This window comes from Rhopilema esculentum, chromosome 2, assembly GCF_057945365.1.
Source record: "Rhopilema esculentum isolate cy_ngs chromosome 2, ASM5794536v1, whole genome shotgun sequence".
Lineage (NCBI taxonomy): Eukaryota > Metazoa > Cnidaria > Scyphozoa > Rhizostomeae > Rhizostomatidae > Rhopilema > Rhopilema esculentum.
In genome coordinates, this window is record NC_142816.1 from 3,117,526 (window position 1) to 3,132,784 (window position 15,259).

Below are 15,259 nucleotides of genomic sequence, written 5' to 3' on the forward strand. Positions count from 1 at the left end.
TAGGCTAATTACATAATGTTCCTGGATGTTCGTTGTTGATTTCTGGCCTTTAACATTTTTAACCGATTTCATAATTGCCAAGTTGTCAAAAATTGTCAAAAAAGCGTTTTTGTTCCGCTTCGGCTGTAATGTTTGCTAAAACAGAAACACCTTTAAAAACTCTTGAAAAGATCAGATACTTTGCTAAAACCTTGAACAGATACTTCCCCGATAACTCGAGCCCCCGATAACTCGAAATCCAGATAACTCGAAACCTGGATGTTTCGAGACCTGGATTATTCAAACTTTTTTACTTCCTTTTTTAACCTTCGCCAATACCTTCGAACCCACGTTGATTCAAACCGGAGCTTGCGATGTTATACTGTTTATACCTAAAGATTCCATAGCCAGGTTGCCAGATTTGTTGCGCGCTGACTACCTGTTGTTGGCTACAGGTATCTACCTTGTATAGGCTAAGCAATGCAAGCGGCTCAATTTATTGAAAAATACCCGAAACATCTCCTGCAAATTGATTATGGCTTCTTAAGGCAGGTTCTGGCTCCATTGTTACCTGCTAAGCTAACAAACTTTCTAAGTGGGAATTCACTGAATGCATAAGTGCATGAATAGATATATTAATATTTTCCTGTGCTGCCCGTTAGCGATTTTAACCAACTATGTTTTGGTTCTGTTGAAGTACCAAGTGCCAATAAGCTAGCATCCAACCCCCCCCCCCCCCCCTCCCCTTACGTTTCAAGTAGGGCCACTGAGAGCCAGCTCGGGTCCAAAAGTAAAGCTATATATAGGAACTTAATTTTCATGGCCCTGGAGATTTCATCCCACCAACACCCTACGACGCCGCTGATTTCCAGACGGTAAGATATGCTATGTGATTTCCAGACGGTAAGATAATGCTATGTAGTTTGCTGTTTTTATCCTTATCGAACCTTTCTCGTCATTGTGTCACATTCAATGCAATCAGAATCACAAGGAAAAAGTCTGACAAGAATGTTTTATGTTTTGAAATACATAGATTACAAAGTTTCGAGTAAGGGTTTCCCTTGTTTGATATCTTCACTTTCGGGCCATCATGAATTCCACATGCATAGTAAGACTCTATTTAAAAAGATACAGGAAGCTGTCTCCTCTCCATTCAGAAGGAATATTCCATCTACACTCAGAGCCCGTGCCACTGATTCTAAACTGGAGGGGCCATCTCTTTAAAGAAAGTATCTTCTTACCACCTCTAGCATTGTAGCAATGGTTTGGCTTACGCTGTTTTAAGTGTGGACTTTGGTTCAATATATTTGTAATAATCTGCAGGTTTATCTACATAAATGATTTGAGCTGATTTGAATCTTTTATTAAGTAAAAAAGTGAGGACTCCCTGCCCCAGTGGCGGCGCCAAGGGGTGGTATGAGGAGGGAGGGGGGGGGGTAATTACCTCCCCACTTTTGTCGAAACATGGTCTACATATTTCGTCTAAAAACGGATTAAAAAGCACTAGGTAGGGATAGGTCAAATTTCCTAAGGAAATTTGACCTGAAACAAAGCACTGAAACGAGGCCAATAGGGCGTGGTCTCACGGGTAACACCCATTACCCTCCCACTCTGCAGCAGCTGGCGCCGCCACTGCCCTGCCCCCTCTCTGTGGCGTTGGCCATGACTCTCCCGTACCGCGCCTGATAAGAGGGGTGTTGTAGAAAGTGGGGTTGATAAGGGTTCTGACAGGAAGAAATCGTGCAAATTGTGATAAAAGCAGGAAACTTAGCAAACCTACACAAATTGATATTCTGAAAAAGACAGACATGGTCCTACACCTCACAAATACCATTTTTAGACACGTGCAATCTCAACGGTATCATAGTAACCTCCAGATGTGCAGTTAGCTATACAGCCACGAAACATGGTAAACCTGCAGACTTTGATATGCTGAAATAGGTTATAGTTTTAAGCGGTGTCCTAGTTCGAAGATACCCTTTGTGATATTTTCAAAGTGAAGGCCATCATGTCATGCCCTAGAGGACTAGAACTTTCGAGAAATGCGCCAAGCTAATGAAATAACTTACATATACAGATACTTATGTATATGCAGCAAGCTTCAGCTACAAATCATGTGCATGGGCATGGCAGATCAGCTCTCTTGCATTGACATTTCGCTGATGAGCATTCTGGAGTTGCAATGCTTCAATTCGTTGATCATTTTCCAGCCCCATATCGTAGTATCAGGCAGCCTTTTGTATTTTTTGGCAGTCCCCAAGACTTACCTAGAATCAGAGGTGGCGCCAGAAATCTTACGACAGAGGGGCTGGAGCTTCCGACAGGGGGGCTAAAATGACTAAAATAAGCAGTTTTCGTACGTTATTTTGTCAATTTGCTCCGACAATAATCCAAAATTTCCTCCGATGGGGGGCTAGATGCTTCCGACGGAGGGGTTGTAGCCCCCCTAGCCCTCCCCTGGCGCCACCACTGCCTAGAATTAATATGCATCGCACTAAAAAGGAACGGGTTATAAAAGTCAATAAAAGCATCTTCGATGTCCTATCTACTTTTGACACTTTTGCGTGTCAGTTACCAAGCAGAAAGCTAAAATCATTTATTAATGCATGCAGTCGTGGACTTTAGCTTACTACAGAATCATGAACATAGATCAATTGAATGATTTAAACAGCTGTCCCTTCGAAGATTTGTAATGAGCATTCAAATAAGAAAAAGACAGTGCGAGGTCAATTGGTTTAGAATTCTTGGTGAAAAGGTATCGTCCACAAAAAGCGGGGTTCATTAGGGTCATGGCAGGTAGTAATGCTGCTAAAGTGATCTTTTGGAAACAACGATTGAAGTGATGAATAAAACGTTAGCATTTTTGTATAAATCTAATGAATTTTTTATTGAAAAGCTGAAGAAACATTTAGGAGAAATTCTAAAAGAAGCTGTGAAATTCATAAACTACATCTTTTAATCAATGTTGAGCAATAATTTACTAGATGGTTTGATAGAACCACTGATTTAAAACCTACAGAATTTAAACAAATATTAGCAAAAAATATGCAAAAAAGGAATTGTAACTTGGTCACAGCAGTTGGTTCAGTTTAATATTTCAAACCATATAAGTATTTCAAACGATATTTCTGTATTATTGATATTTGATTCATTGATCATTGCTGACTGTAGACTTGCTCCAGGTCAATTTCGTGCTTGAGAGAGGAGTATTTGTTACCCTCCTGTGGACTTCTGCGAAGGAGACGGACGGCAGGGAGGGGATGCTGACTGTGACTGGTTTGTCAACTTTCTTTTCCTCATTTTGTGGATTCTTTCTGTCAGGGGTTAAGTACTGTTCTGAATAAATTTAGTTTATTTATGTTACTGACGTCACACAATATCTGTAGTTTATTTATGAGATGATTATGAATGGCTTCCAGAACATTGAAAGAAATGTATCAAACAAAGAAGAACATGCCACACACCCTTAACAAATCAGAACCCACATAGGTCATACGGTTGCTGGGCGCGAAACTACGCATCAAGTACAAAAGGAGTGTAGTACAACGTCCAACCCCTATGTTGCATTTTATGAAACGATTTTTATGATCTCGAGGAAAATTATGTGGACAAATGATGAATACTTTCCATAAGGATTTTTGTAGAGTTCAAGCGATAATTTTACGTTATATGTTTATCAAGAATAAATCCGATCTTAATTGTTTTTACCAATTCACCAATAAAGTAAGCAGCATCACCATAAAATTTCAAGAATGAGAAAGGGCCTGTATTTTGATTTAATTCAAAAGTTGTATATAGACTATTTTGTCATGCATATAAACTGGGGAATACATTTGGTGTAAAGAACAGGATGGTTCTAAGGCGCAACGCAAGGATTCACGCTAAACGCGATCATTAAACTTTCCCTTTTTGAACCGAGCCCTGCGAAACATCTTGCAATAATTAGGCTGTTTCAATCAAAACAATTAAAGGAGAAGGCGAGGACTCCTGTTTCCAAAAACTGAAGTAGAAGTTCGATGAAGATGTTACCAGATATCATGATACCAGAATCAGGTAACCCCTTCAGAAGGTATTGAACTAGTTATAATACACTTTTCTGAATTTTCACACAGCAATGTCTTTTCGCGTACCTTTGTCCAAGTATAAAATGTTTTCTACCCAAAAGAAAATATTTCATACTTCTAAATCGTCAAAATTTATACAAAGAAATTCGAGGCTGCATCGGTATTATTGCCACTTCATATCAGATTGTTGCGTTCACTTCACACACCCAAGAAATCAAACAAGCTCCCATACCACCGCTAGGGGGACGGGAAAATAACTCCAAAAAAATAATACGCCCTGTTGTAGAGAGAAGAGGATGCCAACCTGATACCAACAGCAATCTGATAAACAATGAATCCGTTATTGTACCATTCACAATCAATATCGGCGAATCAAGATCGTGCAAAAAGGTCAAAGTTCATTATGTAAAGTCAAGAAGGTCACCAAAGAGGTCAAAGTTCAAAAATGACACGGTCGGTACAAGAAACCAATATACAGTGATATTCTAGCGATGAAAGTTTCAACATATTTTCTCTGGTGACAAGGAGATTAAGTAAAACTTTACAGTTTATGTTCTGTTAAAAGATATCGCATTAAGACAAATATTAGTCTATGTTTATTAACATAGTTAGTACTCCAAATTTTTCTATAGCAGCCAGCATTGTTTTCCAGCATTTTGAATCAAAAAATATTTATATCATTTTACATAGCGCAGTATATGACATTATCAGGGCAAGACCGGGGTAGAATGATGTACCAGCACATAATTAATCTCAAACCATAATTGTAATGAAGAGGCTCTTTGTCTAATTTGTTTAATAGAAACTTTAATAAGTTATTTCATAATAGACAGTGAAACCAAACACCATTATAGCAAAGAGGATTCTCCAGATCATCTAGAATCTGACTTTTGAAAGAGGTCTTACTTCGAATGTAAAACGTTAAAACAAATTGAGAATGTTTAGGCCCTAAGCTTCTCATACGTGCAATTAGTATCTTTCGTAAATTGAGTTACTCGAAACCTGATTGAGTTACTTTAAAGAAAGTAAAGACTATTTTACTGCTAATAGAATTAAGTTAATGGCTACCAGGCTGTTGTTGCTCATGTTGTTGCTGCTGCTGCTGCTCATGATGCTGTGGTTGTTGCTGTGTCTGTTGTTGCTGTTGCTCGTTATGTTGCTGTTGCTGCTGATCATGTTGCTGCTGCTGCTGCTTTGGTTGTTCATGGTGTTGCTGCTGAGCCTGTTCCTGTTTGGCGTGATGTTCGTCCTTTTTTTCCTCAACATGAACCTCCTCTGGCTTTTCATGGTGTTCATCGCTTTCGTGTTCATTGTTTTCACCATGATGTCCCTTTTAAAGAAGACACAAAATTTCCAAAATAAAGACAACAAACCTAGGTTACTCTGGTGATAGATCTCTGAAGGCTGATCACATTCGAACTTTGTACAAAATTAAAAAATACAACGAGCAGATTTTATCAAATCACTCTCGGTAAAAAAATATTATTATCCTTCATTGTAGAACTTTAAGGTTACGGTAAACGTTTTGAACACGAAAATTGGTTTTTCCTTCCTAAAGGCCAAACGGCTCAAGGAATCTGGATAAACTATATATCATTCGATGCACAAGATTATGGCGTATCTAGCCAGATAAAAAGTATTGGCAAATAATGTTAAATGTTATTTTCCATGCGAATTTACTGGTCAAAGAGTGTACCACCTTCAAAAGCTATTATGTACCCTTGCGTTTGAGGTAACAAAATCTGACTTAGACCAGCAGGAAGTGCAGGTCCTAAGCTACCAAAGTGTGTCTCAGATTTTTTAAATTCCTCCTCTTCTTGAAACTATACCCTGTCAAAAATTGGCAAATAATTTGTCCACCCTCCCGCAGCTGTATTTGGGTATAAAAGACGGACCAGAGAAAATAAAAAAATTTTGAGACACACTTTGTTTGCCCAACGTCTGCCCTGGCCGTGTGCAAATTTTCGAGCCATTCGATTGGTTCCTTGGGTACATAATAGCTTTTTCGTACCTGCATGTAGAGGAATTTCGAGTCCGGAGAAAACGGGATTTTGCTGGTCGCACTTGCAAGATACACTCGTAAACCACAGTGTAATCCGGGTCAAGTCACTTGAAGATTTAAGATCAATAAGCCTGTTTAAATAAACACGGCCGTACATTGGATATATGGATGTGCCATGCGATATTGTAAATGAGACATGCGACCACAACCGCAAAGCAACGATAATCGGCTTAACAGGTCAAGAGATTTTCAGGCCTCAACTAAAAGTTTTGCTAAAGAAATTATGGAAACCTTCGTTAACATGGAATTTTTTCCACTTTCAAAATTTCTGTTTGTTTCAAATTTGGTATCATTGTGCGCCTTGAAAGTTCGGCTACTTGAATGTGAAAAAATCGAAAAAATGATGTTTTCATCCAGAAAACGTTTACCGTAACCTTAAGTTAGCTTTTCAATCGACGTTTGATGCCTTTCCCAATATTTTCTAAAAATTGCTTTCAAAAAACTTTTTCTTTTGTTGGAAGGAACCTGTTTTATTATATTTCCCAATCTTTGAGTTTTGCATACTACGTAGCCAGAATCACATTGGCACGTGAACTCATCAATGACTGAATTCTTTCGGTTGATAGAAACACAATAATTCTAAATGGAAGAAAGAGCTTTTCTCGTATTGTAAACAATACGAGTATTGACATTAAATCAAGCTTCATAATGTCTAAAAACGTTTGAATTTCATACCACCAAAAATTGTTTAAAATAATTAAAACGCCCAACCACCCTCATAAATTAAGTCTCCTTTTAAACGAAAAGCTAAAGTACATCTCACATTTGAAACCCAAAGTCCAATCAAAAGTCTCGATTCTCGAGAATGCTTTTATTGGGCCTGTCAAATCTTCCAAATGAAATGTGTGAAAAAGCCTCACCTCTCTGTTGCGTTCAGCCTCCTCTTCTAATTGTTTCTCATATTCCTTTAACTCATCTTCACTATACTCTTCATCATCTACAACTGGCTTCCATTCGTCATCTTTTTCGAATTCTGGATCATTTGTCGACTTGATAAATTCTTCTTTTGAAACGAGACCGTCATTATCTTTGTCCATCTGAAGAAGATCATGATAAAATAAGCCTTTTGGATCGCAAGACATCAAGATTGCACCAACCCGCCGAGAATAGGGGTAGGGGGTAGAATGCATTCAAATGCCCCAGGCTCTGAACTAAGAGGGGTCGCAAAAAATTATTTGTCAAACAAGGTTCCAAAAAAATAAAAATAAAAATAACAATCACAGCTTTCATGACGTCATCACGAGTGCCATCATCTATTTCGCCCTAGGTCCCAGAAAAGCTATAGGGCGGTCCTGAATTACACAATAAGCAGCAATCTGTTTTTGACTGATGCTCTTTGGGGTATAAAACCAAAGTCGAATGGACATTAAATCTTATTAAAAAGGGGATCTATCAAAAAACGCAGACTTGAGGTCTTCGTGAAAATATACTGATTGTTTTATTTTAATGAGTTTTTTTATAGCTGAAAAATTATGGATAGAAAATGGTTGAAAGAGATTTTATAACTTGAGAAGCAACAGGTTGAAATTGTTCACCCGTTCTGTAATTAAATCTTGTTATTTAATCTATAAACTCGATTGAAATATTTTATTGCACTGGGAATTTACCAATAGAAATGGTTCTAGCAACACGTGTTTGCAATATAGCGATATTTGCTTGATAGTGTAAACAAAAAAGATTGTATTTCGGCTTCGTGAGTGTGAAAACATTCTATTCCAACACCTGTCATATCGTAATTAAAAAGCATTGGAGCAAAAACCGTTTACCTGCTTCATAACATGTTCTCGCATTCTTTCCAGTTCCTCTTGCCTTTCACGTGGGTCAGTATTTGGATCGCTTTCGTTGTAAACCTTGTCAACCTTAAAAATACAACAGAAATAAAGATAGTACACGTTCAAGATATAGTCACGATAAAAACAATGCGAAGATGGCTCAGTGATTAGGGTAGAGGACTGCAGATTCAAGGGTCTGTGGTTCTATTATCTGACGTGATCAACTTAGGAGAGTGGCAAGCTCTCGGCAATTCCAGGGGTAGGAATCGGGAGGTCTGGTCGCATCCAGAGGAAGAACCATGGTATTTCTCTATAAGCATAGCTTCTCAGTGTCCATAAAACTTCTTTCGGAAGCTAGATAATAACAAGTACAAAAAAACAACAATAAGTGCCGCTAAATACAGGCTTGCTAAAATTTCAGTAGATCCCTTTACAAAGGAATACAGACTTTTTTGCAAGGTTGACTAATCCAAAGGACAAATAAAAAACATTCGAGACTCGGTTTTATCTTAGTTTCACTGAAAGGGCACATAGAACACAAAATCTAAAGACATACTTCCTTTAAAAAAAATCTAGCTCAAGGCCTAGTTCCCAAAGTTTGTTATTTTGGATCTCTTTTAATTACATTGACAGTTCCTTAATAGTTTCGAAACATGGATTTAAGGACAGTGCCTTTTTCATTACACTTTGTTCAGGGTCCTTCAATTCAACGAACACAATTTCTTGTATCTCAATAAGAGCACCAGGTATTTTAATCAAATCTGAACTAGGCCCACTTCGTCATTAAGGGCGGAACAAGATATGACAATCAATAAAGAAAATTAACGCAATGAGCTAAAGTAATGAAGATACTAATGAAAATATTTACGACATAAAATGGCACTTACGTACAATTAATTGAAAACTACTCAAAAATTCAATTTGGAAATTTAAAATTTATGAAAATGACCTATAAATATTATAAATAACCATGAAAGCATGTTTCAACAACAAATGAAAATTTGAAATAATTATACTCATCAATTACGTTTATGACGACAATATTTATCCCAGAGAACATTTATGATAGCAATTCATTCCAACAACAAATAATTATTTAACAATTAACAAAAAAATTAATGAATTTAGTTTTAACTAGATATAACTGTTTAAATCGGTTAGAGCATTTTGGACAAACAAAATGTTTGGAATTGAGTAGAGAGTGTATATGTTGCAAGAATTGCTGGAACCGAGCTGAATTTCTGATAAGGCTCATTTAAGTCAACCTTACATTTAAGTCACCTAGCCTTATTGTCAGCCTTAAATCGTTTCCTTCTTTTGCTGCGAATTTGTGACTGAGCATTCATTGATCAATATAGCATTCTTAAAACCCTTATTAGAATAAATGGCTACATTTGATAATCATAGCAAACTTCTCATGGTATGGATCATAGCCTTTTTTAAGGGAATTGTATAAATCGATAGAGCAAAATCGCGCCAAGAAAGGAATTCTCTCGCATGTTATGAATATGGCAGACAAGATTTTATACCTGTTTTTATTTTAAAAAACTGAGGAAAGATGTCCTAGACCAACGCTGAAATTTATTGAACATAAGGTAAGAAGAAACTGTAACGTACTTTGTAGTTATTTCTAGCTTCTGAAGTTATTTTTGGAACACTATGCTTGTATTTGTATTTTATATTTTGTATTTGTATTTGCTTCTACCTAGCATCCGAAGGTAGGAAGGACACTGAGAAGCTTATGCTTATCTAGCAGTGTCCTGGTTCTTCCTCTCGATGGACACTGAGAAGCAGATTAGCCCCCCCCCCCTTCGACCATAGCCGGTATAAACCTTGTTGAGTGGCACTTATCAACCTTTACTTCTAGATAGACATAAATAGTGGCATTTACTTTAAAACATTAAAATCCACTTCGATGTTTCAAACAAATTTTAGTATGCTTGTTATCGCACAATCTTTTTTCCAAAAAGAAACGCCTTCGCCATTATATTAATTGAGGACTTGTTGGATGCAATTTTTGTCATTGTTAGCCTTTTGTTATGTGTTTTTGTTAGTTGAAAATTTTCGCTAAAAACTTACATCATCAACAAAGAATGTCTCAAGTTCGAAATTGTCCAAGTATCCATTTCCATCCTTATCTATGAAATAAAATACATTATTTACTTACATCATTCAGGAAAAAAGTTTGAAGTTCAAAGAAATCCAAGTATCCATCTCCATTTTTATCTAAGGATAGAATTAAAAAGTCTTCTTTCATAGTAATTCTGTCTAATTTTCAATTAATTTACAGATAAAGACATACCTAGGCTTATGTCAAACATGAGAATACAGTGAGAAATCCGGCAATAAACTCTTTGAAATGTACTGCACTAAATATTATTGTGCCTAGAGCAACAAAGCTGGCATTTTTTGTCAAAAGTTCAATACAATAACCCAGAATCCTTTATCTGTAAAATGTGCCTGCCAAAATTAAGCTATGCAGAATTTGATATTATTTTGATATTCTTTCAAAGCTTGACTACAATAACTCAGAATTCCTACTCTGCAAAATGTGCCTGCAAAAACTAAGCTATGGAGAATCTTATTCTTTGTTCATCAAAGATCAACAACAATAACACAGAATTCTTTCTCTGTAAAACGTGAAAACTGAGCTATTAAAAATCAGAATTTACTCAGGCCTTGTAAGTAGAAAGTTCAAGGAGCTTGATTGATCAAGCACCTAGCATGTTTGTGCTGTCTAAAAGATAAATGAAAAAAAAACCCAATATTTTTATCGATGATATTTGATGGTGCTCAATTTAGCGCCTAAAAAGTTGAAGGTGCTCAGTTTGCCAAGTACCTGCTTTTTGCTCCTCACAAGGCCTGGATGTAACAGGGTTGTACTGCCAAAAACAAAAACCAAAATAGTCTATCCTACTGATATAATCTGTGAGTACAATCTGTGTGTTGAATGAAGCAATCATCTATTGCTAACTGTCAAAGTTAAACCTCAGTTCCTATGCAAATATTTATATGGTAGGAGAAATAAAAACTTTTTGCTAGGTAACGTTCAAAAATAAAGAAAAAAAGCAAAGACATTTTGCATATCTTTTTATAGGGCAGGCAAAAGCGTGACTAGGAAACTCAGGAATCATAGTACCCCTAAGCAGGCAATAAATGTTTGCAAGGAGCTAGAACCTCTCAAATTAGGCCACCAAGCAAAGTGTTCAGATAATTTTGGCATTCCCAAATCATTATAGACCTCAAATTGCTGATTATATACATCATATTTTTCTTACTGTGAAATTATGTACAAGCACGATTCTTTAGAAACAAAACTGATTTGATTGAGAAATGTAAGAAACAGAGATGTTTAAAACAATTCTCAAAGTAACTTTGATACTAATAGTGTCAAATGATCCTCAAAATCTATCAAAATCAATCTGAATACTGCCATATTGCAAAATACTTAAATTATAATTAAAAACTTCTATAAACTGAAAAACACTCTACTTCCCTAAATAAAATTTCCAGATCTGAAACTTTGAATTTTTAGACTGCAGCCATCAAAGTGCATCCATGCATAATCTTAAACCACTCATAAGCTATATACACAAATTTACAACTTAAATCATCAAACCCATGGAAGAGTATTAAAACCAACCATAAACTTAGCATGAAATGGAAGAGTATTAAAACCAACCATAAACTTAGCATGAATTTAAACAAAATAATTACCATGAAGATTGAAAAACGTCTTTGGGTCAAAACTTTCAGGATCCAAACCATCTTCTTCCTTCCAAACTTCTTCAAGCTCGGCTTTAGATCCCTAAAAATTGATGTAATAAATCTGTGAGAAAATCTTGGAAAAAAGATTGGATAAAACAATGCATACCCATGCAAAAAAGAAAACAAATGGTAGCTTTGAAACAAGTAGACATAAAGTAAGCTAGTTATGAAAGCATAAACAAAAAATCACACAATTTTGAAGTTACAAAACTGCAAAGTAATCTTGATAAAGAAAACTGACATACAAGATAATCTAAAAATGCATGGTACTTTGGAATGGGATAGAATTAGTTACATACAGGCTCATGCATTTTCTCGTGTTTTCTTAACTTCTTCAGCTCATCTTCATGCTCGGCTTCTTTCTTTTTCCTATCTTCTTCACTCAAATTCTTCATCTCTTCTCTCCTTTTGTGTTCTTTTTCTAGTTCATATTTGTGGAAGTCCTCACGCCTCTTCTTGTCCTGTTCCTCCATCATAATATTGTGCTAACAAGAGTAACAAATTTTACTTACATCATATTATTCTTCATCATCCCATACACATAAAAAATACAGAACTTTAATACAGAACTTAAATATAAGCCAAGCAGAAGTAAACTATATTCAGAACTTTAAGTTTGGAAAAAAAGTTTATATAGACAATGAATCAGTAAAACTAAGAATGATTATAGAAGCATATACATCAACAAAAATGGACCCCCTAAACATTTTAAAATCTTCATATATACACTGTGTGAAAACCAAGCATTATCTGACATCTCCCCCAAACTCCTTGACACTAAAATCCGCCCCTGCTTTGGCCTGAGTTAAAAAGTATTTGTTGCAAAAACAACAACTATTTCAAAATGATTTATGAAGCAGGGCAAAACCCAACAATGCTAGCAGAGCATTTGAAGGGAAGCAAAGCATACTTAATTTTTTTCTCTTCCCCCTATTATTTCCTCAAACATAACTTGGGCCATTCTTTCAGAGGCTGTATGCAAAGCATGCATTATGGCAAGCTCAAAATCTGCTAAAATCGCTTGACAATTATTGGGAAATCAAGCCCCTGACTAGCATGTGTACAGAATTCACTAAAAATAGGGGAAGTTGGTAAGACAGATAAGCACTGACTTTCTTGACAAGACTAATCATCTAACAAGACTTTTTTATTCAAATGTCTCAGTTTTTATAACTAAATGAGATTTCTAAATGAGATATTTAGGAAAATCATAATAATTTCTTTATAGACATATTCTTTGGAGATGTTTTTGCAGCTGAGTGCTGACAATGTGTTCTTGGGAGTGGATGTGATGAATCAATCACAGAAATGAAAGTAAACTGTTATGTCTATTTCAAATATTACATCTTTTTTCTTTGTTGTGGTATTTGCTATTAATTTTATCATCAAGCTGCGGTTTCCAAAGTCTCAATCTATTAAAAGTAAACTATCGTTGAAAATCAATAGATGTTAATGAGAGAAAATAATTGACTTTTTGCATGGTAAGAAAAGTATCTTTTATTAGAATTTATAAGGCTGTTGTCCAAGCAAAGAACATTTTAGTTGACCTACCTATGTATAAATACATATATGATAAATGAAAAATATCTTGTAAATAACAAATTAATATTTTATTTTGGTTATATCTGATACCATAATAACAGAAAACAGCTTAGATTTAAAGCTAAGCACAGGAGAACCTGGTCTAACAGCACTTGTAAGAACATGCTATTATTGAAATATTCTGCTGAGACAGCTGTTCATTTTACCATACAAAAATCAGCACTGATTAAATATTAATAGATCTGTTGGGAAACCATGTGCAAATAGAATTTCTTTTGTTTTAAAATATATTACATCAGCAAAAATGCAAACATAATGCTGAAATACATAGGCAATGTAAACATTGTCTATGCCAAAGGTCAAATTATAAGCTGTGAAAAGACAAACTTGTAAGAAATTTATTTAAAAAACAAATGGCAACTTTCAACTTTGCTCTTTGCCATTTCTATCTGCGTAATTAAGGCACCATGCAATTACATGTTGTCTTCAAAGTGATTTCTTTAAGTTTTTGTGTCTTAAAACTATAGAGTACTTCTATGCTAGGTTGCTTTATTTTCGTTTTTTACTTTTGGACCAAAACCCAGACTCTCTTTCTAATTTATGATCTAGATCTAATTAAATAAATGAAGTTTTAAATTGGATCAAAAGGTGCCTCAAAGATGCAGATGGTGATGGCTTTAGGGGCTATCACACTCTCTAGAGGTCTTAAACAATAGGTATGTATGAAAATATATAATGGAGGGATTCAGAATTCTCCCTCTCCTAGTATTGAACTAAAAAAGTTGGCACACTTTGCTGTGTGTCATTTCCAATGGAGGTAATTCCTTTCAAACAACAAAAATCCATGTATTTTTTGAAAAACATAAATGCTCCACACAAAGTTTCTGCAGAGCTATTTTTGCCAAAAATAGCAATATATTTGTAACTAACTTATATTTGTATGAACCAAACATTACAAACCTTATGCAATAATTTCTTTAAATCTTCCTGTTCAAATGTATCGCTATTTTCATCAAATAGAGGACTCCAAAAGTTTCTTTCATTTATCCCATTAAGATGGTCCCTTTCCTGCCTTCTTAATCTTTTTTGGAACTCAATCTCCATTCTTTTAAGTTCATCTAGTTTACTTCTAACTTTATGGGAAACCAAGTCTATGTGATCTGCAATTGCTCCTGATCGAATTTCATCTTCTGAAGCATTGTGTAATTTCTTTTTGAATTCATCATCTTCTTCTAAGATTTCAACAACCTGAAATGGTATTATAAACATTGTTGGATATTTGTTCACTAAAAACAGCTGCTGAACTCTCTTTTCCATGAATTTTTTAACATTACTTCTGTCATGAATACATAAATAGGAAAAGTGTTTGAAAATCTATCAACAAATGTATCACAAAGAGAGCTACTGGCAAAAGTTGGTAATTAGTGCCCCTAACGAGGCCAAGGAGCATGATCAGGTGATCATATTATGGCCACAATACAATCTAGGAAGCTTTTACAGAACTGGCAAAACATTTTGTTTACAAGCTTTCATGGACACTTTAGGTCAATAAAATGTGATAGAAACATTCAAAATTAAATCTCAAAGCCTTTTCGCGAATTCGTGACAGTGTTTAGCATCATTCCTTCATGCACTGGTATTACATGTCTAATTACTTGATAATTAGGTGCAGTTTCAATTACTTTTTAGAAGCGAGGCCTTGAAAAACAACGATAAACTTTGCTCTGATCACGGCGAACAATTCAAAGCCAATAATAATTCAATTTTCATTTGTTCGATAGCTAACTAAATAAAAAAATCCCTGCAAAGTAGAGCTGATAAATGACAATTTTATTTAGTTCTCTGAACACTTTCATCTTACCTGGCCTAAGTACCTCAAGTACTCGGCTTCTTCTTCTTTCTTTGGATGTTCTTTCTCCTCTTTTTCTTTTCGTATAGGTTTTCCATATATTTCATTTATAGCTAAAACACAAAAAAGGAGCAATAAGATGGTTTTATGGGCCATTTCTCTGCCGACTGTAACCAGCAATCGCTTCTTTGATGAATGGCCTAAACCCTTTTGATCACAATAG

The 15,259-nt window shown here is 35.5% G+C and overlaps 1 protein-coding gene and 1 long non-coding RNA gene across 3 annotated transcripts; one reads left to right on the top strand and one right to left on the bottom strand.

Moving 5' to 3' along the window:
• Positions 1–4,501: 4,501 nt before the first annotated feature.
• LOC135695284 (nucleobindin-2) lies at positions 4,502–15,259 on the bottom strand. Of its 2 annotated transcripts, none has more exons than XM_065214290.2 (8): positions 15,049–15,259; positions 14,148–14,435; positions 11,945–12,130; positions 11,595–11,685; positions 9,957–10,015; positions 7,872–7,964; positions 6,966–7,142; positions 4,502–5,373 (listed from the first exon to the last, which is right to left on the bottom strand). In XM_065214290.2, exons 1-8 carry the CDS (start codon positions 15,190–15,192, stop codon positions 5,101–5,103), a joined length of 1,311 nt encoding a protein of 436 aa, XP_065070362.1. In that variant the 5' UTR covers positions 15,193–15,259; the 3' UTR covers positions 4,502–5,100. The 2 variants fall into 2 exon arrangements, with proteins under 2 accessions (XP_065070362.1, XP_065070363.1); XM_065214291.2 differs by lacking the exon at positions 9,957–10,015 and adding an exon at positions 10,045–10,103.
• Positions 5,369–6,837, top strand: LOC135695285 (uncharacterized). The gene is made up of 2 exons (XR_010517243.1): positions 5,369–5,553; positions 6,486–6,837. It is a non-coding gene; the product is annotated as an uncharacterized LOC135695285 (long non-coding RNA).

Coding starts and splice junctions, on each gene's coding strand:
- LOC135695284 (XM_065214290.2), bottom strand. CDS start 15,192: ATGGCCCATAAAACCATCTTATTGCTCCTTTTTTGTGTTTTAGCTATA. Junction 12,131..14,147: donor TAAAGAAATTATTGCATAAG/GTTTGTAATGTT, acceptor TACTCTTGTTAG/CACAATATTATGATGGAGGA. Junction 11,686..11,944: donor ACGAGAAAATGCATGAGCCT/GTATGTAACTAA, acceptor ATCAATTTTTAG/GGATCTAAAGCCGAGCTTGA.